Source organism: Nipponia nippon, unplaced genomic scaffold, assembly GCF_047370975.1.
Source record: "Nipponia nippon isolate SJK-2023a ecotype South Korea unplaced genomic scaffold, ASM4737097v1 scaffold_32, whole genome shotgun sequence".
In the NCBI taxonomy this organism is placed as follows: domain Eukaryota; kingdom Metazoa; phylum Chordata; class Aves; order Pelecaniformes; family Threskiornithidae; genus Nipponia; species Nipponia nippon.
In genome coordinates this window covers 347,413-368,206 of record NW_028262350.1, presented here as the reverse complement: position 1 = coordinate 368,206, position 20,794 = coordinate 347,413, and the positions used below count along the sequence as shown (strand labels likewise).

At 37.8% G+C, this 20,794-nt stretch overlaps 1 protein-coding gene across 13 annotated transcripts in view; it reads right to left on the bottom strand.

Annotated features, from left to right (window-relative positions):
• Positions 1-20,794, bottom strand: part of TANC2 (tetratricopeptide repeat, ankyrin repeat and coiled-coil containing 2) — a 252,476-nt gene that overhangs the window by 176,662 nt on the left and 55,020 nt on the right. The window contains exon 1 of one of the 13 annotated variants that reach the window (XM_087770095.1): positions 5,190-5,331. The exons of 8 other annotated variants lie outside the window; for them this stretch is intronic. Coding sequence is in view for 1 of the 5 variants with exons in the window: in XM_087770089.1 (XP_087626215.1) it covers positions 2,817-2,820 (4 nt within the window). In the remaining 4 variants the exon portion in view is untranslated. Of the gene's footprint in view, positions 1-2,816; positions 2,826-3,465; positions 3,566-5,189; positions 5,332-20,794 lie in introns of those variants that run through there. 4 more of the 13 variants (XM_087770093.1, XM_087770096.1, XM_087770094.1 and 1 more) reach the window with 4 other exon arrangements.

Below are 20,794 nucleotides of genomic sequence, written 5' to 3'. Positions count from 1 at the left end.
ATATCAGCTGTAGGGTGTAACTTTTCACCAGAATAATTCTGCTGATAACCTTCTGAAGATACTCCCCTTTCGTAGGTATAGGCATCCTTGCCAGCACCGCTCCATTTACTGCTGTGAAACCAAGCTGTTTTCACCTGAAAAATGTATCAACGTAACCCAAATCAATAGTTCAGAATTTAAACTAAATCAAGACCACATGCACGGATATATTTCACTTGCGTGTTGATTTATATTGTTAGAAACATTTGTAATCTTGCCTGTGACCAAGGTCAGCAGTGACTTTACATTCAGTTCATCTGCCTTTGCTATCACCACTTAATTATCTGTTATGTTTCCCTCATGCTGCCCCACTACCTGGATGAGGTGTAAATTATCTGCTAAAAAAATTGTTTATACTTATCTTTGTTTTGCTTAGCAATTTAAAACTGAGACTGTTGAGTATTTTATTTAATGAGGCCAAGTTTTGCATAGCATTACATTATGTAAAATAATTACACTTTAAAAATTACTGCTATACAGAAGATTATGGAGAAACCTGTTAGTGCTAAAATTATTCTATTTATGTAGACAAACTTTTAAGTTTATTAATGAAAGGTTGCAGTGAAACAGCTGTTCTGCTGATTAAATAAATTATGACTAAGTTTTTGCATTCGCTTCCTCGAGCAGGCAGCTATTAAAAAGCTAGACAGACAAATTGTATAAAACTCACAAAATGCAGGAAGACGCACAGCATATTACACAAACACGTGAAGTTATAAGCAGAATTCAAACCATCCGTTATTTTAAGTGGCTTGCAGACTTTAAAAAAAAAGATTACTATTTGCTTGGAGATGCAGATGAAAAATTCTTAAGAATTCCTAACACTATGACCTGTCTTAAAGTAACCTACGGATTTCACGTAAGGGAATATTTAATGATATTTGAGTTTGACTTATCAGAAAATTTAAATGAGCAAGAGAATTAGGAATGCATAAAAAACTGTCCTTGATGAAATCAAAGGAGAGCTAGTTTTTCAGCTTTGTACCCCATTTCCAAATTCGCAGTAGGTCACAAATGGAGAAGAAAAAGAAAAAAAGGAAAAAAAAGAAAAACAAAAAACCAACTGTCCCAATTTATTTCTCATGCTCCAAAAAAAGCTCTATACATGGTGGCAGTGTTGAAAGCAGGACAGCATCAGCCTCTCCCTGGGCTGTGGCCATTATCACCCATTAGCAGAGAGAGCTGTATGCCATCAGCCAACGCTGTAAGGTCAAGAGAAAAAAATGTAAATGCCTCAAGATGGGCTAATGCACATTTAAGCTTAGCTTAGTCATAAAGACGAAATAAGATTTGATACAGCAGTAATAAGCTTGAAAGGTTTCCAGCAAAGATAGAGCAGAAATCAAAAGGAGGGAAACTTAACCTGAATACATAATGACCAAATCATATGTCAAGGTATTTTGGCTGTATGGACAGGTACAAATTAATCTGATTATCTAATTCTTTTCAGGCTTTCACAGATCCAGCTTCTTTAAAAGAAAGGACACATTAACTCAAGTGCTTTGCGCGTTGTAATAGTAACATTAGGAAACGCTGCACCTTATTTTCCCCGATCTATAGAGGACTGCAAAGCTAATGCAAACAAGTATTTGTTTTCCGAGAGGCAATATTCAAGCCTCTCAGAAACACAGGGCACAGCAGTCTTCAGCAAGAAGCCAGCCCGTGCAACTAGCACGTGAAGATCAGGCAAGACATTTTCCACAAGAGTGTTTCCTCATAGACAACTGAGTGATAATTTTTTTATGCTGTTTTTCTACTTGAGACTTATTTATCTCTTAAAATAAGATTAATGTTAAAATCCAGGAAGGCCCGTTAGATGACCTAGCCTGACTTCCTGCAGCGTAGAAGCCACATTTTCATTCATTTATGTTTGACTGAAGCTATCTGCTCCTCTGCTGCCAAAAAATCACTTCCATTCAGTTAGCATCAATGACTATTCATCCTGTTAAAGCACTGTACCTTTCTTCATCATTTCCAATTCTCATTTCAGTTTGTGCTGTATGCTGCATGTTATATATCCCTGTATTAGATTGAGTGGCCTTATGGTACCCATATTTTCAAAGTATTGTACAGCACAGTTAAGTCAGCTCCCCCCTTTCTGATAACCTTCACACCCAGAACTTCTAATCTTCCAGGGTGTGACATTTCATTCCCTACACCCAGCAGCCTGTTGTGACTTTCTGTATCTTCTGTAATTTTGTAACCCCTTTTCTGAAATGCTGACATCAGCACTAGAAGTAGCACAGCACTACTGACCTCACTGATGTCTTGCATAAGAAACACATTCTCGCTCATCCTACTTAAGAATTTATGGCGCACACACTCAATATACTTTGTGAGTCCCTTTCTCTCACATTATCTAACCGGAAATGCAACCTTTTCACCACTACTGTTGTCCAAGACATTATTTTCTCATTTGCAAGTGCATGTATGCATGCTTGTACACATGACCTCAAATATGATTAGCCAGTATTAATTATCCCACTGATAGCATGATCAAACAGTTTGTACCCCCTCTGCCTAACTTACCTTCCCTTGCACGCAGCACTCAATCTTTGAAAACTGAATTTTATCAAAATCAAATCCATATACAACCCCAGCAAACACACTCCATGTGATAATCAGTCAGGCTTCGCATTAATTCTGACTTCCCTGTTTGCTTAAATTCAGATCACATATAAGACCATTTGAAATATCTTTTTAAATAAAACTTAAAGCCCACAACTCCTCCGCCAACAAAAATCTCACAGCCCATGCATTTATGGAGAACTACAAACCCATCCGGTTTCGGAGGCATTTTACGTCCAGGTGCTTTATGCGACTGGCAGGAGCTGTTGCTGAACTGACTTTTCTGATGGCTCCCAGCACCCCATATTGCAGCACATTAAGGACAGAGTCTGGCACTTACAAGGAATGTACAAAAGTTAAAAGTGGAGGGAAGTGATAGAATTTAGCTGTAAACTGTTAAAAATTTGCACTACACTGACCATTTGAATGCTACTGTATACGTGAATAAAAGCAGGCAGGCACAGAATCATCCCCCATTTCCCTCATTGCGCATGCTGCTTTGCAGGTAAACACTTATATTTGATCAGGACACAGGCTGAATGGCAAACTGTACTTAAGGAAAACAAACAGGGGAGACTTCGCGAAAGCTTGTGAGTGCCCAAATAGCAGTAATTATCTGTGTGAGGTGGGGAGAGCGAGAGCTGTCTATGTACCTCTGTACTGTCTTATTCTGTTCGAGTATACACATCTTTAATCTGTTTACACAGGCTTTAAACACAGATGTTGACAAATAAAACCCTCCCTTTTTCACAGTCATTTCATGGTGTTTCTGAATCTAAATAGCATTGAATAATCAAAACTGAAGTACTATAAAACATGAGCACACTGCCACTTCTGCTCCTTAAAACGTAAACTCACCCACTTCATGATCTTTCTGGACGTTAGTGGCAAAAAGCTGGGCAAAATCTCAAGTAAATAATACAGCCCCAAATGACGATAAAGTTGCTGTTCTCCCAGGATCAACAGGAAAACCCCAATCCTTTTAATGGAACTAAACTGCTTATACAGTAAACATACCCTGTAATCCAACTGCATCACAGTAGTGATACGGTCCAACTGCTCGCCTGGGAGAATTCAATTCTGTAGAGATAAGACCTCCTACACTTAAGCCCTACATTGACATTTATGGACAAAACAGCAGCCCTGGGTTGTCTGGCAAGTTAAGCTATTTGCGTAACACCCATTACCTCATGCACTTCACAGAACACGTACCTGCCTCCTTTGCATCACTGCTTGCTATGCAGGAAACATGTTACAGACAGTATTAGCCATAGCCTTTTAAAGCAAATTACCTACTATTAAAGCTAGCTATGAACAAAGAATCCAAGCAATTTCAGCAGTCTTCTTAAGTATCAATAAGATCCTGGCAACGCAGGTGGTGCATGTTTAAAGGCAGCGGACTGAAAGACCACCATTATCAGTTGCATCCATAACTGCAGCATCACACTAGACTCAGCGTTCAGGCAAGCAACTGTTTCTCTTCAAACACACTCTGACTCTTGGGAGACTGCAGTCCGATTCTGTAAATACTCATTTAGGTGCAGAAGTCTATTCCTGCAGGGGACTCTGCTGGACTTCCACCCAAAGAGCTCCAGAAATGTGTCCCCTACACATTTAATTCCCAACCCAATAGGAACTGTGTATTTTTAGCAATCTAAGCTATATGCAAATTGCACTATCCAGCTAGAAGTTCACTTCAGAATATACTTATTTTGTTTTCTAAGGACAAAAGAATCCCTTCCTTGTGCTTTAAGAAGATCCATCCTCCATTCTATTCCTAAATTCTACACATGGTATAATTTTACTACGTGTTCAGTTCCTTGGAGGAGAGGAGATAACAAGGAAAAATAATAATTTGTGCACATTCAGTTTTAGTATATCTGGTTTTACATAGAAATAGCATCATCCTTATACCTAATTCTTCTTGCATTTGTCAAGTCACACAGCTGTTTGAGCAATTAATGAAAATTAAGTCTTTCAAAGAGCTACATCTTTTATTTAGGTTAGCTAGAACAGTCCGTTATACAACCAAACTCAATCCTTTCTTCTTAATTGACATCAGGCATTACCAGGCCAGTAATTAAATTTATTCATCTCCATTAAAGGACAGAGGGATACTGACTGGCTGCATAGTTCAGTCTACAGATTCCTTATTACTCTTGGTAGTATAACAAGAACAAATCAATCCCTGAATCCTTTTCTAGAGCTCCATTTCACTCTTCCAACAGTAAAAAAAACACTTAGGGTGTAAAAAAAAAAAGTTTTATTTGAACATATCTCTATTTATTCTCGAGTCACATACAGGAGAATTTAGAAATGCATGTTGTTATTTTTTTAAGCTAAAAGGTTTTTTGCTTGTCTTTTAAGTACTTTGGGACTGTGTGTCCTTGACCTCAGAAATTAAGGCTCACAGAGCAACCTATGCCAGGAACTCTGGCATTCAGCAGGTCCAACCCCTCCTACTCAAAGCAACAGCAATTTAGATCAGGTCACTTAGAGCTTTACTCTTCATAATTTTCATCTTTCTGTAATATGTTTATGAGAAACTGCACAGAGCAAGCACAGTTACCTGCATGACTCACCTTTTCCCTTTTCATCCAAAGCTGAAAGGAAACCAAATGAACTTAAAAGGCACTAAAGCAGACAGCCACGGAGTCTCTTAGGCACCTGCCATTCCTCTTTATCTTTTTATAACGCATCAAAACTGTAGCAAGAAAACAGTCTGCAATGTGCCCAAGTTACCAAGTGCATTAGCCCCAGGCAATTGAGCTGCATTCCACCAAAAAGGACTCATCTATATTCCAGGAAAACTTCTTATTTCAAAGGAAATGTTTTGGTTCCCATGATGTCACTACATGTCACCCGTAACGACTAATAGCAGGAATACAGACAAGTATACTTGTTAATTGTAAATGGAGCACACATCAATAGCCAGCCCAAAGTTTAAAGGGTGATAATACATCTTTCAACCTGTCAGTAGGGATAATCTAGGTGTCAACCCCACTCGAACACATGGTACACCTGTAAAAAAAGACAGAACCAGTTTTGTTTTAAAAACATTTCAAAGTTTAAGCTACATTTTGATTACCTTGCAAAAAGACAAAAATCTTTTTAGAACTTTAAAGGGCTAATCAGCAGAGAACCACCTTTAAACTGGTTTCTTAACGTATATAATATTCTGAACAAAACATAACAAAGCATGTTCTTTAGTAAGGAGATGCCTAACTACTCCTTTTGTTTGGTTTAAACATTTCTTAAACACTCTTTTGAGCCAGAAGGACTTACTGTAGACATCCCTTTATGCAGCAGTTCACAGTACAAGGCATTGCAGTGGTCCCACTTCAGTGGCCTGGCCTGTCAAAGCTGAGCCCCTCAAACTTGTCCAGGTTAGGTAAGCAACTAAAGTAAATAATTGTCAATAAAATAGCCTAATTACAATTCATTTTTTCTAATATCTATATTCAAATTAGCAACTCATTTTAATGTGGGAAAACCCAAAAGTGTGTACTTCAATTATTTTATTCTTAAACCTTTATACATCAAAGTCCTATGTAAACACTGTGCCCACTAGAGCATGACCTTTTAAATTAACTCCAGGTTAAAATAAATAAATAAAGGATTTACTTGTAAGATCCCCAAGAATCCAGCAACTAGTTTCATTTTCAGCAAGGAATCACTTTTTTTTTTCCCCCAACAGAAAGAGGGTAACTGCACACAGTCCCAAAGACAACTGTGGAGTTAACAGCACTCTACAAGAGAAACACCAAATAATCCTCAAATGAAGAAACTAATACCCCAAGTTGCTAACAGATACTTAAGCTGACTCTCACACAAGAAAAAAAAAAAAAAAAACCAACTATGTAGCTATATACACACTGCTATGTTTGCCTGCAGAACCATTGCAAAATATTGCACATATTGGGGTTTGCACATATTTGGATTTATTTAAAAAACATGTTCACTAACTCAGCGCTATACATTGTGTACACAGAATACATGTGCTATAACTTTTACATTAAAAAGTTATGTTGGCTTCCTCCAAAACTGGTTTGTGTATCTACTACATTTGCGTTTATATAGTGCCATGCAAAAATACAATGTTCTAGTTAAACCAGCGATACATTTTCTTACTTTAATTACTTCATGGCATTTAGTGAAGTATTGTTCACAACAGAACAAGGGGGTTTCCCTGCCCTCCCCAAATGGATTTTGAAGTTTGATCCCTCTTGAGAAGGTTAGAATTACGAACACATGAAAAAGCAGAGAGGCAATACAGCAAAACTTCCATTTACTGCTTTTCAGTGGCTGTGCCTTTCCACATACACCCTCCCAATTACCCCAGCAAAATGCCATTTATACTATCCAGAGTACATGCAAGAGAATTTACATAAATAGCAGCAAAACTATGTGCTCAGACAGCTCTTCTGAAATAAATTACTTTCAGGGACTTTCTTTTAAAGAATAATTGACCATCATGTATCATAACTATAGTATGCACAGACATCTGTGCTGCGAGAAATGCTCCGCGGCAGGAAAGACCCAGACTTGCCTGCTAGAATAAGTACGTGAATTTTAAGAACTTAAGTATTATAATGCCACAGTATAGATCAGGGTTTTGCTTCTTTTTATGATTTTTATTATTTAGGATCACTGCTGTTCCGAAGGGAAGAGAGATGGTTGCAACACTCGATGCTATTGGGAAAAAAAGTTTCAATGACACAAGAAGTCTTATGCTGGAGAGCAGATAAAATATGTGTATGTTCTACTGAGTTAGTTGATTTTTATTTTTTTGTCATTATCAACTCACCACATTTTTGTTTGGTCTGTTTCTTTGCAAAATAACCTGTTCTTCTGGCCCCAGGATAACTGCCCATACTCTGCTTATATTTCCTCACATCTCTTCTGAAGGAAGCACTGCTTCTCCAAACTACCACTTCATATTCTCCTCCATCCACAGACTTTCTCCCAGCTGGCTTGCTGTTCCACACACCCACCTAATGAATAAGGTGTAAATGTTTCTAATCATCTCTCCCTCACACCCCTTCTAATATTAAAAATAAAGCCTGCACACTCATGTTTGTGGATCTTCTGTCCAAATGGGAACCTGCAAGTAAGATGATGAGCTCTCAGGGATGCCAGAAAAGCCATTCCTAAGGCCCCCGTTATTTTTTACTGCACAATCAAAAAAAGAAAAAAAGAAAAAAGAAAAAGAACCTTTCAACAAAAGATAATAATAGCCAAAATCTGGCAACAACAGTGCCCAACACAAAAAAGCCGCAGTGGTGAAGATTTTGCTGGGTATTATTTTCTGGCAGGGAGCGTGGTTTATTTGTGCAGCTCTGCTGCAAACCGTGCTAAGTCCCTACTCGTCTTCCACAACAACCCTCCCAGAAATCAGCATGGTTTATCTAGTAATGAAAGAAAAGAGAGACAGATTAGTCGGGCATTTCTAGTCTAGACTTAACAGAGTTCCCTTTGAGCTCTTCACAAACAGTATCACCTTACCAGCACGTGGCATTGCTCAGTTCCTTACAGACACTAACTACGATGCTCAAGAAGGAAGCTGCTCTCCTGTCCTTCAGGGGCATTTTCTCCTGACCCACGCCATTCTGAACACAACCCTCATGGTACATGTGGAAGCCTGAGACCATGAACCATTGCAGAACACGATCTTTAAAACTATCTACAGGCACCACCCGGGCTAGGATGGAACATGAACTTTATCACTGCAGGCACAAGTAGGTGGGATAAGGCATCCTCCTGGGTATCTGGTTGTCTCAGCGATGCACAGTTAGCAATAAACATGCAATCTTCTCCCCATGCAGACTAAGCGTAGTTTAAGACTGTGATACTCTGCAAACATGAACTTTTACTGCATAAGATTAAACCAAATACTTGTTTATTGGTGTAGCAGAAGCCTGCCCTCTCGCTCACAGCAGCCACTAGGGAACAACAGAGGGGCATTCCTTTATTTCAGCAACTTTTTTTTTTTTTTTAAGGCAGTCCTTATCTATACTGGATTTTTGGTTTTGGTTGTTTGTTTTTTGTAAGATTGCAGAGTTATCAAACACAATCATACATTAAGATTTGCTAAAAAACTAAGTCTTAGCAAAGACTGAATCATCCTACCAGAGAAACAAAACAATTATTTCATGTCCCAAAACCTTCTTGAGAGAGAAAACGCCTACATCGGTACAAGTCAGACAAGAGTCTCTGTTGCAGTGCAAAGGGCTGTTGTCTTGAGTGGCTGTGAAGCCCAAACAGCTGAAATACACATATTGACCACATGGGGAGAGGAAACAAAGGACAGTGATGGATTTCAGCTAAAGCTTTATCAGATCAGAGAAATGCAATCATAGTTCACCCCACATCCCCCTGAAACCAATAACAGACCATCACTCTGAATAAGCTCCCTACAAAGTAAGATCCCAAAGCAAAGTTTGTAGCTAGCACTGGTCAGGCAGATGATCTGGAGGACACTTTTGGGGAGTCAAACTAAAATGTGGAGCTGTTTGTGGCATAAAGCTGTGCGACAGCTCTCCAAACAAGGAAAGAGAGAACTGTTAGCAACACTAGCCATGCTAAAGCTTTGATTCTCATCTGGATGATTAATTCATGGCCAGGAAACACAAGACATAAAAATTACACTTCTCCAGTAATGCTCATAATCATCCACTGGTTCCATTTTGATCAGTGATAATACTTTGTCCCTTGAGAGCCCTTGTAGGCAAGGCTTTTGCATTTCTGTCTTGCAGACTGGTATTGGATGATCCAAACCGAATCAGGGCAGCGGCCTCCGCAAAAGATCTCCAAAGCGAGCTCCTGTTGGGTTTCCCTGATGGTACCTGTGTGGTCTCTGCCCACAGCCCCTCACACCACATCTCCGGGAAGATGAGTAGGTTTAATCTCCTGCTGAGTTCGCTGGCAGAGGACAAGGGTGACACGCCAAACTATTCTTAATCCCAGATGATCTTAATTACAATCCTTCACTAGCTACTGGGCAAATTAAGTTTTATTTTTATCAAAACATCCCCACCTCCCACCCTGGTGTGTTATATAGGCCATCCACAAAACTCTCCAAACAATATTGTTACGAAGACAATGGAAACATGCAAAAGAAGCTTTTTTAAAAACACGTTTCAATTGCTAAGAAAAAAGCATCCAGTCTAATGAACATGTCCTTTGATGCCATTTTCATAAAGTCATAATAATCACAGAAACGTAAAACAATGAAAATTTCCATAATAAATCCAGCTCATCCACTTTCTATCTGCACTACAGCAGCGTGGGCAAGCTGTCCTTCCAGCATGTATTCTCGTAGCAGAAGGTGCAGCACATGGTGAAGACACCTATGTGTCATCAAAGGTCATGGCTGTGTGGGCACCCCCAAGAGATGGAGAAACTTTTCCAAACAGGAAAAATAGCTGAGGTCATTGGAAGTACCGCATGTGCATTATGAAGAAATAATCAGCTAAAGGTTAGTCTATAACTTGTACACTTAAAAAAATGTTAAAGCCCTGCTCCCACAGAACGTGTGCTACCGATTGATGTTTTGGCATATTACAGCGACATTACGTGCTACATTTTTCATTTCAGAGATTACTTCCACATGTTGCCAATTTTAAATCAAATAATAAATACTAAGAAGCTGCTGACCAGAGAACTGTTAAAGAACTTCCAGACAAGATATCTGAACTTTTTTTTTTAAGTTTTTCTGTTATGAAAGTCTTTGCACTTCTAAGAAAGCAGACATACCCATTTTCTCTCTCTCAAGTAAATCTGAAGTCTTGAAAGCAAAATTTTCTAAAATGAATGTATTCTACATTGTTCTGACAGAATCTAACTAAAGAAAACTTATATATATATAATACCTAACATCAGTGTCTTGATATTTACAATATGTTTATTGGGGTATCTCCAGCAACTATTTTTCAATGAATATGCTTGATTTACCCTTACAATGGCACTATTATAACATAAAAGTTGAGTTTCTTGCCTTACATCACACTAAATCGGCATCTCCCAGAGACAATAATCCTATATAATGGCTTCTATTACTAGACCTTAAAAATTATTTAACATATTAGATATTTACCTAGTGTATTACCCACACTGACACATATATAGATTGTGTTTTTAAATTAAGCATCAACATCCTGCTTAGCAGTCTAGCTGTTGGAATTTTTCACTGCATGTTACAAGTCTTTCAAAAATCTCTAGTTTTTATTTCATTACGTACAATTAAAAAATATTGCCCATATAAAATTATTATTGGACCAGCAGAAAGCAGCAGAAAGCATCAACTCCTCAGAGTGATGGTAAAGACATAATCCCTGTTTGGATAGTCTGTATAGAAATATTTCACGGTAAATACTAGGAACTGTACCTCACTTCCCGAAATACCATATAGTTCTCACAATTTGGTGAGAATCACACCTAAGAAATCATTTCACCTAAAATTACAGCACACCCTATTACTAACAGGCTCTGCTTCTCCTGTAAACATGCACAGCCCTCAAGAGTATTTTCAAATAAATTAAAGCTTACAATATTATGAACATACCATATTAAAACATTTAAGATCTAAAATCTTTATATAGCCTGTACTTTTTAGATCAAAAGGGATAAATATCAAAAGCACTGTGAGAACCTCCACAGTTTACATTACGGGGCCCATTATAGGAAATGCTATTACAAAAGTCTCAAGCAGTCTTGTTGACTTCACAGTCCCGTAAATTTTGTGCCCATAGTTTTACACAAAACAAACTTCAAAGAAAAATATTTTACCACAATTCATGTTCTGAAACACTTAAACTTTGAAACACTTCAGCCTTAAAGCTACAGCATCCACCTGTTAGTGTTTTGCAGTGGCAATACCTGTGATTCTCTCACCTTTTTCTATTTATCATTTAGGAAACTATACATGTTTCCTTAGACCAGGATAAAAAGACATTGCTTACCAGGTTGTGGATAAAAGCATGTGCAAGGGCCACAGCATTTATATTCTCAACAAATGTAGATTTGAAAAAAAAAAAAAAAAAAAAAAACCACACTTCAGCTGCAGCACTCAATCTATGGCTATCAAACAAAAAAGTCATCAAATTCATCTGTGATTGACCCAGACCAGGATCTAAAACTAAAGGTACCGTAATGTTATTAATCCGAAATCATCCAGCTCTCAATACTGCAGCTCAGTAACGACCATTCTGTTTCAATGGATGAAAAATCAGTTCTCCAGAAGGTGGCCATGTAAATCTCTAGGTAGAGGCTACTCAAAAGGGAAGACAATTACTTTGGAAGGGAGAGTTACTTTAAAAAAAGGCACTGAAGCATTTCTTATATATACACCGTATACACTATCTTGTTTGCAAGAGCACCCAGGTCTAAGCCTCGGTCAACATGAGTTTAAGAACACAAATAACATTCCATAATTGCAAAGCTGAAAACACATCTAGGGTCTATTTCTGAATAGAAAAACTTTTATTTTTCAGTAGTAACTGCAGACTTGTTTGCAAATTTACTTAATTTAAGGCTGTTTCCCTTTCTTCCATCCCAATAACAGCTGCCCAACAACCAGTCAAAATCATTGTATTTTGCTTAATTTCTATTCAATAGAAATAACTTAATTGCAGCTAGCTCTTCATCTGCAATTTTGCAGCACTAATATATACCAGCCATTTTGTTTTCAGCATGTAACACCAAGGAACAGCTGTCTCCAGCCTACTTCTCTATTAGCATATCAGATAATTTAGAAAAATCAGCTAAGAAGCAGAACATAGCACTAACAGCTGATTTTTATCATGGGAAATATACTTGCACAGATAGGACCATTATCTGATTTTTCTGATTCACTACTGCTGGCTTTGATTCAGCAAGATGATTTCTCTTTCCTTATTAAATCACCATCACTAGTGTACCTATGCTATTTTCACACTTCCGAAGTAGTTAACTGCTAAAAAGATGGCTGAAATACTGTGATTTCAAACAGAATAAAGCAGTTGCACTGTACAGCTAGTATTTTTTTTATATTTTCAATTAATGGGAAGAGGGCACTCATCTGATCAAGTCATTACAGCTATATTTCACTGGACCATCTAACCATGGATAATAAAGATGTAAAGGCTAACCGGCACTATTCTCAACCCTTTTCAAGGATGTCCACAACAGGGAGCAGACAGAGAACAATTCATCACCTATTTGACTGCAACATCCTGCTGTCCAAATGCCAATTACCAAGTGTTCTGGTAGGAAGTGTCACTGAAGTCCAAAATGACACATTTCTAAAGCCAAATTTAAATACTTTTGAGACTAACGGTGAAAACTGTTTTCAGAAGCCTCTGTCTTTGCTGCAACGCTTTTCATCAGCTCATGCTTAAAAATAATCTCAAGGAGTTGTGATCATTTCACACTTAATAGACTAACTTCAAACTTAGGGTTTGGTGTTTTGTTTTTTTTTTGTCCTGGAAGATTTCAAGCCATTTATCTTTGCTTTGCCCATATAACCCAGAGAATACATCTGGTATAATCTGGCCCTGCAGAGCCTGCTAGGGTTGTGCAGTGATACCATTAAGGACTAACCTGAAAATTTTCAGGGTACTTTCAGATAAGAAGAAACTGGGAGATGTAACAGTCTGAAGATGTCTAAATGAAGCCATTATTACTAATAAACTTCATTTTAGTTCTTAAATAAAACAAAACTAATCAGTTCATAGCCTTGCTATTACCATTCCTTCACAGTGCTGTGAAAGAACGCAGATAAACTCATTATTGCTATTATTTGTAATGGAGATAATTCACCTTCTTTTGTTTCATCTGCAAATCTCAAGTTATATAACAACGAAGAGACATGAAATGACTAAGGGAAAGCAAATTTCTAACAATATGTAGAACATACCTTCAGATGTACTCTTGCTGCTACTGTAAACTATTTTTAGCACCTATAGATCTGATGCATGATTCCAATTTTACATCAGAGTTACTAATAAGTGGCATCTGAAAAAAAATATTATGATTTAGGCATAGAGAGGAAGCAGGGATGTCTTTCTTTTTATACAGAATATTTAACTGAACCAAGAAATAGGCACTATAGAGCATTATTAAATTCAAACTGGGGCTTTCTTCCTCGAACTATAGTTTACACAGTAAATAAGGGGTGGGGAACAGGTATGCATGATAAATGAAAAAACAGAACAAAACTGAATGAATAAATAGATGATTATACTCCAGTAATGTAAGGAAAAATATTAAAACAAGTCATCATCCATTTATAAATGAAACAAACTCCTTACATACAACATTGAAACTGTCTGGCCATGCATTAGCCAGACTTAAAAAGTCAACATTTTCATCACAAAAAACCCCATTGTTTATTCAAGTTCATGAAAACACACAAACCCTCATGACATTAATCCCCCTGTCCTCCTTCCCTCTCCAGAGTCAAGGTTTAACAGCCTAAATGGAAGAGCACTTTAATAATAAATACATATTTCGCCCTACATTTTGGCTATGCAGATATTTCATTTTCATATGTTTTAAGATAGGACATCTTATCAGAAACTTAAAAGTTTACAAGTCAAATCCAGCAACTTCTCTTCCCGAATGGTAGTGCACTACAGGTTAAAGTGACAGCTATGTAGATTTTGACTGCACTAGCGCCACATTTCATCCAGTGAAGGAAATCCCAGCTGCACCAGGGAATTCAGCCCCTTCTCCATACCCCCTCAGCTCAGTGCACCCCATGACTGAAGCCTGTGAATCAGCATTATATTAGTCCAAACACTGCACATATCAAATCCTCTTTGAAATCTGTGTATTCACAAAATAAACAGCTCTCTCACTAGTAATGATACAATATAAGAACAGACCTACCAAGGCTGTAAAACAGAATTATACTTTTTCTTGTTAATAAGTTTCACAGTAACATTATTACTACCACTGCTTAATGATCTAAATAATACAAAGTTTAAAATATATACATTCATAAGCACACCATAATGTAAAAAGTCAGCTTTATCTAAACCTTCATATCTCTGTGTCCTTGGAATCCTTATGACCCCCATATCCCAATCCCTGCTTCCTTCCTCAGCGTGCAATGACATATTTTTGTAAGTATTTTATTGGAGAAAGAAAGCCAGTAATAATTTAAATCCTTGTTATTCACAATGCAAACTAAACAGTGTATTATGCTTATCAATAAAATATGAAGTGTTCGTTCCCATGATTTTCCAAGTCTCAGCTGAGATTCCTCTGTTAATACTCTCTGGAATTATTATACACACAAAACCAAATTAACCAACAAAAAAGGTGGAGAAGAGGAGGGGGAAGAAAGGATGAAGAGACATGCAGAATGTGTTTCATTTTAAAAAGGAAAAAAAAATCCTATATTTGATTGCCATAACTGATAATTTAAAAGATAACACTTTTCTACATGCAAATCAACATTTCCACGAGACATTTTGTAAACATTTGAAACAAGAGACACACGCATTTTGATGGACTCAGAAAAAGGCCGCACAGCTTTTCAAAATTTTAAGCATCTGTGCTCTAACACCTATAACTGCATCCTGAAGCAAACAAAGAAACAAAAGATCCCGTAAGCAGTATTAACCTCTTCAGCTTTCCTCATAGTTTCCTCCCTCACTCAGTGATGCAAACCCACCTCTGAATTACACTGAAGGTTATTCCTTTCGGAACTCAAAACTTCCTGCACCGTTTTGCTGGTCTTCCAGGCAGCAGAATAGGAGATGCCGGAGCCAGTGCCAGGCGGGCACTGCAGCCCGCGGCTCCAGCGCAACCAGCCCTGGGCGCTGCTGTAAACCCCACAGCCGCAAGCAGGACCTGGTCCCTCCTCGAGCAGCTCTGGGCTCTGCTCTCACTTTCTCTAAATCCGTCACTCAGGCAGAACACAAGGCAGCTGCTTGCCCAAGCTGTACATGCCACCTTCCTATCCCTGCATCCCTAGCAACCTGCAATTTCTTAAATTAACAGAGTTGAAAATTACCTTTTTTTTTTTTTTTAAATAAAGCTAGTAAACCTTGCCATACAAAATCATGTCACGCAGATTATTACATGTTTTACTTTTCGTGGTTTGCCTTAGCCATTGAACTATTTAAAATGTAAGCTGTAATTTTTCATATTTTATAATGGAAGAGAGATGCAAACTCATTCAAAACATAAGTAAAACTTTAATCAGTGAATAGTGCATTTGGTATTTTCATGTTGTTAGACTTCCTACCGAGCAAGCCATCTGTTTTGGGGTAAAACCATCACTGTTTGCAATATGGAGACATTCTAATTAATGAAGTAAAAATAGCAATTTGGCTTAAGAGGCTTTGGCAATTCATAGACATACTTAAGTCCATCCATTTATCATACAAGTTCCTCTCTCATCAAGGAAGGTCATTTGAGCAGAGCATGAATTATGGCTTTGTTTTGTTTACTGAGGGAGCTGCAACACAGATCCAGCGAAGCACCACCCAGCAAGTGACTGTGCTGCTAAAACGCCTCAGTACCTTTCCAAAAGTTGGCTTCCCACCCCGGCTCCTGCTACATTTTTATGACAATAACTCCATCTCTTTAGGATCACAGAATGGACACTTGCTGGAAGGGTGTATGACAGTACATGCACTTCCTAAATGTACCTCAAAATGTAAAGGTACATTGCCTGCTTGTTAGATATCCTAGATTAACTACCCATATTGCTTATCACTTACGAAAAAACACACAAAACACCCACCCACAAGGCCAGGGGCCACAAGACTCAAAGAGCAACTGCAGAATTAAAAGAGAACTTTTTTTTCTGTGCAAGTACGTTTGTGTTTATTTTTATTACTGCAGTGCTTGGAAGTCTGAATTAAAATTAGGGTCCTACTGTGTTGGCAACTTGTACGAAAACACAGTAAGAAAAAACCCTTGTCATAATAAATTTATTAGCTTAAGTCCTACTCCTACAAGATACACTGTCAGCATTACTTCCCATGAACTTCAGACACAAGGACAAGTGGCTTTTTTTTCCTGGCCTGTACAGGTTTGCACGCTTCTCAAGAAATCATATAAACCACCATTTGGGTTGTTTTGGAGCAGAATGAATCCTAAATCAGTTTAGGCATCACTGACAGTGATATCTATACCTTTATCATCTCAACCCTTTTATTGTCACTGGAAAGAAACAGGTACATCTAATCTGGGATACAATTCATTTTGTCTATTTCATGTGGAAGAAGTGGCACACTTATTTCTCTCTATGATAACAAATCACTATTTTGTCTAAAATCACCTATACTATGTAAAGTGTATGTTAATCAGAAACTATACCCTTTCTTTATTTTTTAAATGTGGGAAGATGACTGTATGACAAGATGAATACCTGGAGTAAACAACTGTGTTGCTACTAATATTTGGAAATTCTACAGCATATTTTATTCATGAATTTTAAAAACACCATACATATGCAGTTAAAGTATAGATAGTGATCACACAGCTGGATGCAGAAACTGAGGCATACAGGAGCTTCCCATGTCATATTACAGAACAATAAGTGCCATCAACAAGCCCATAGGTTTCTGCAAACAAGGATATCAATGTTATCACCAGGTGCTTCCTGCTCAAAGATCCTTTCCAAACTAAGCATTGGGCACATCTGTCTGCTTTTCTCGGCTGAAGAATTCGTAACACAGAATGCACAGCTTAGGCCTTAGTTACTAATTTCCTACTAAAAATGTTTCCAAGTTATAAAAATCTCTGGCCTCCATACTTCTGAAACATTCTGTGGTATTTCCATCAGGTTATCACCAGCCATTTATTACCACTCAACAGACAATCTTTCTTTTTTGAAGTTCCAATTTCCTTTTAACTCTGCATTCATTATGTATTGCCCCTTTGGTTTCAAGCTAAAAGAAAATCACAGATAGCACTAAAGAGAATGAAACACAAAGTTATCCTGACCTTTGTCAGACTGAAAAATAATTTGTAGAGTTCTATTACCTTTTGTACCAATTTAATCTAATAATAAGTCCAAGGTAAGAGCTAACAGGAGGGCAGATGCTCACTCTGCCAGCAAGTTACCACAAAGCTGTTAACAGAGATGTTTACTAAAGTGGATATCAGCCTTCCTATCGATTGTGATTACCCCCATTTAAAACAAATTCTATCTAGGTATCGTACTGAAGTTGAGTAATATACCATTAAGTTGTGATCATCACTCCAACTCAATTATCTACTTTGTGGGTTAATCACTATGCTGTCCCACAACACACCTCAGCTATGGCTCAACACTACAAATTTTATGACCAGGTTTCACTGTAACTGCTGTTGAAAACTGCCCCAAGTCTAGAAAAACGACACTGAAAACTTCTGAGCAGGTTTCTCTGTACAGAAAAACATTTTAAACAAATTCTTAGTGGCTAAACTTAAGTACATTTTTATTATCCACATTTTTCCTTTTTATAGCTTACTGTAAACAACAGAAAAGTGACAATATAGCATTTAAAACAGCATCAGGACTCTTGTGCATCCTTTTCACACCTACGAACCTAGTTCAATGCACATTTTAAAAGAACCTTTCCCCCTCCTCCCATCTGCAAGACAGCAATGGATCACTACTCACTGTGCTAGGAGGAGACTCAGGGACTTCTTGGCGCCCACCTCTGCAGACTTCTGGTTTGGTACGTGGCACTGCCACCACAGGAGCACGTAAACCCACACCTACACAGCCTACACATCCAATTCACAAAGCAAGCTTAATCTTAACCTTCCCTTTAAAAGTTTGTAATCTAAGTTTGTATATGTAATTTTTAACTTGAAACATTTGTTTTCAAAATTAAACAAGAACCTAGATAACGGAGTTAAGATTTTTACATATAAGGCAGATGTACAGAAATTTAATTACTACTTTAAAATAATCATAGCAGTATGGCTCCTCATATACTCAATTATTAAGCACTTCACACACTGGCAGCTCAGGAACTTTTTCAAATCTCACTTTTAGGGTAGTTATCTACCTTCTCTTTCCATCAGTTTTGCTGAGCGTAAGTCCCCAAACTATGGGCTACTGAATTACCCAACGGTTGCAGAGGTCTGGGACATTGCATGAAGAAAGCAGCAGTGTCATTGTAGTTAGCCTGCACTTTATTTACACTCCATTACATTACTGTAAAAGTCACCTTCCACATTTTATGAACATTCCCAGTATCACTGATGTGCATAAGTAATGGCTGAAATTTTAATATGAGTATTACACAGCAGGAAATAAAAGGGGTCTTTGAGTACAACCAAGCTGGCAGCAAACCACTCTTGGCAAAGGTTTCTTGGCTTCACTCCTGTCTTACAGCTCACATCAGTATCTGAAAATGATACCGTTTTCTGGAATGTACAGGTTAAATTAGGAGATGGGGTTTTGAATTTATTTTCAGAGATGTCTGGTGAATTGGTATCATCATGACAATGGATCACATTTATGGATTTACCTCTTTGTGGCCATTATTTTTACATATATTTTATATTACTGCCCAAGCAAAACCAAGTACCACAGCACAAAGCACTCACTGATTAGAAAAACATTTCCAGCCTGAAAAACTGCTCATGTGACTGAGCATTTATACTACAAACAGAACACATGATGAGCACAAACAAATGTGTAACATAATAAAATAATACTGATTTCTAATGCTGGAAAATGGATTGGAAATTTAAAATCAGTTTTAACTTCAACTAGAATACTGATAATTCATTAAAATTCTTTAAAAATGTTAAGACTTTGGAGAAGTCTGCAATGTTACTTTAGAGTTGGTTGTAACTTCACAAATATGCTAAGTACTGTATGAACAAGGAATCCACACTAGTTAGTTCACAAGGAAAAGACAAGAAGGCAGCAAGGTAAAAAGTAACTTTTCTGTCAAGAATGTACTGGTTGCTTGATAATTATGAATTTTTTTGTTCATACCTAACGAGAAATTTATATGCACATCAATAGAAGAACAAGTTAATGTAGGTCCACAGTCATCTTAATTACAATTCTTACTTAGAACTGCTTGCAAACCAGCTGCCTGTACAGTTAAAAAAATCAGATTTCTTCAGACACCTCCAAGCTCAGAAATAAGAGGGAACCATCTCCTGTTAGCGAGACACTCATCTCTAGCATTCAGCCAACAGGCTTCAGAAGATACTCCCCAACTTACCTGCAAATACGGGGGAAGTAAAGCATCAGCACAAAGAAACCACGCCCTGTGAAGAAGTTCTTTAATCCTCAATCAAATCCGCAGCCAAGATCTGTGGACATCTTTGACAGTACACAGTATTTACTCAAGGAAGCTTACCCGTACTCACTGAAAGGGGCTTTTACAATTAAGGAAGGAAAAGGCAGGAGCTCTTTCACAATGTTCTCTTCTTGCTATATTGGCCAAAACTAATGGCCAAGCCATCCTCTCCGTTGTCAACAGTGTTTTATCCACAGCACATGGCAAAGGCAACAGTGCCAGCAGCAGCACAAGCCAGAAGGGTAACTTGGACATAGCCAAGGCGAATCTACCAGTCTCCTTTCTCCCTGGCGTCTCCCCTCCAAAGTCCGAAAGACCTCTTCCTTTCACAGAAGATTAATCAGGCTCCCTGGCCCTGAGCTGCTACATTATTCATTCTCTCTGGTGGAGAAGCTGGAGTAAGGCCAGCCGCCTGGATTTCTTTCATGCACAGTGTCCTAAAGAGACACATTTGGAAAGAGCACCCTGTGACAAATCATTACTGTTGCCAAGTATAGTTACAAAACACTAACAGACTTTCTGTCTTGAAAAGAAACAAAAACCCAAAGTTGACATTAACCTCTTGTGCACCATGATGCCTGAGAACCTGTATGCAAAACACTGACCCACTGACAAGACAACCAAGAAACAACTGTCTAACAAGTATATTACAACATGAATGCATTAAATTTGCATAAATCAGAAAGACACTTCTTTAATTTTCCAGAATACACTTTTCTTTGTTATTATCCTATTGCATTTAAAAGGAAATAGGTAGAAGATGAGATTTTAAATTAATCTAATCTAGTCACTTAAAAATGCAGGTAATCACACAACACGATTTTCAGAAGTGCCCAAGAAGCCTACGTACTGCTCCTCATTTGATATTTAAGAACTCCTGGAAAATCTGACAAAAGTAAAGTTAAAAATACTTTTTTTTTTTAAAGTGGCCCACG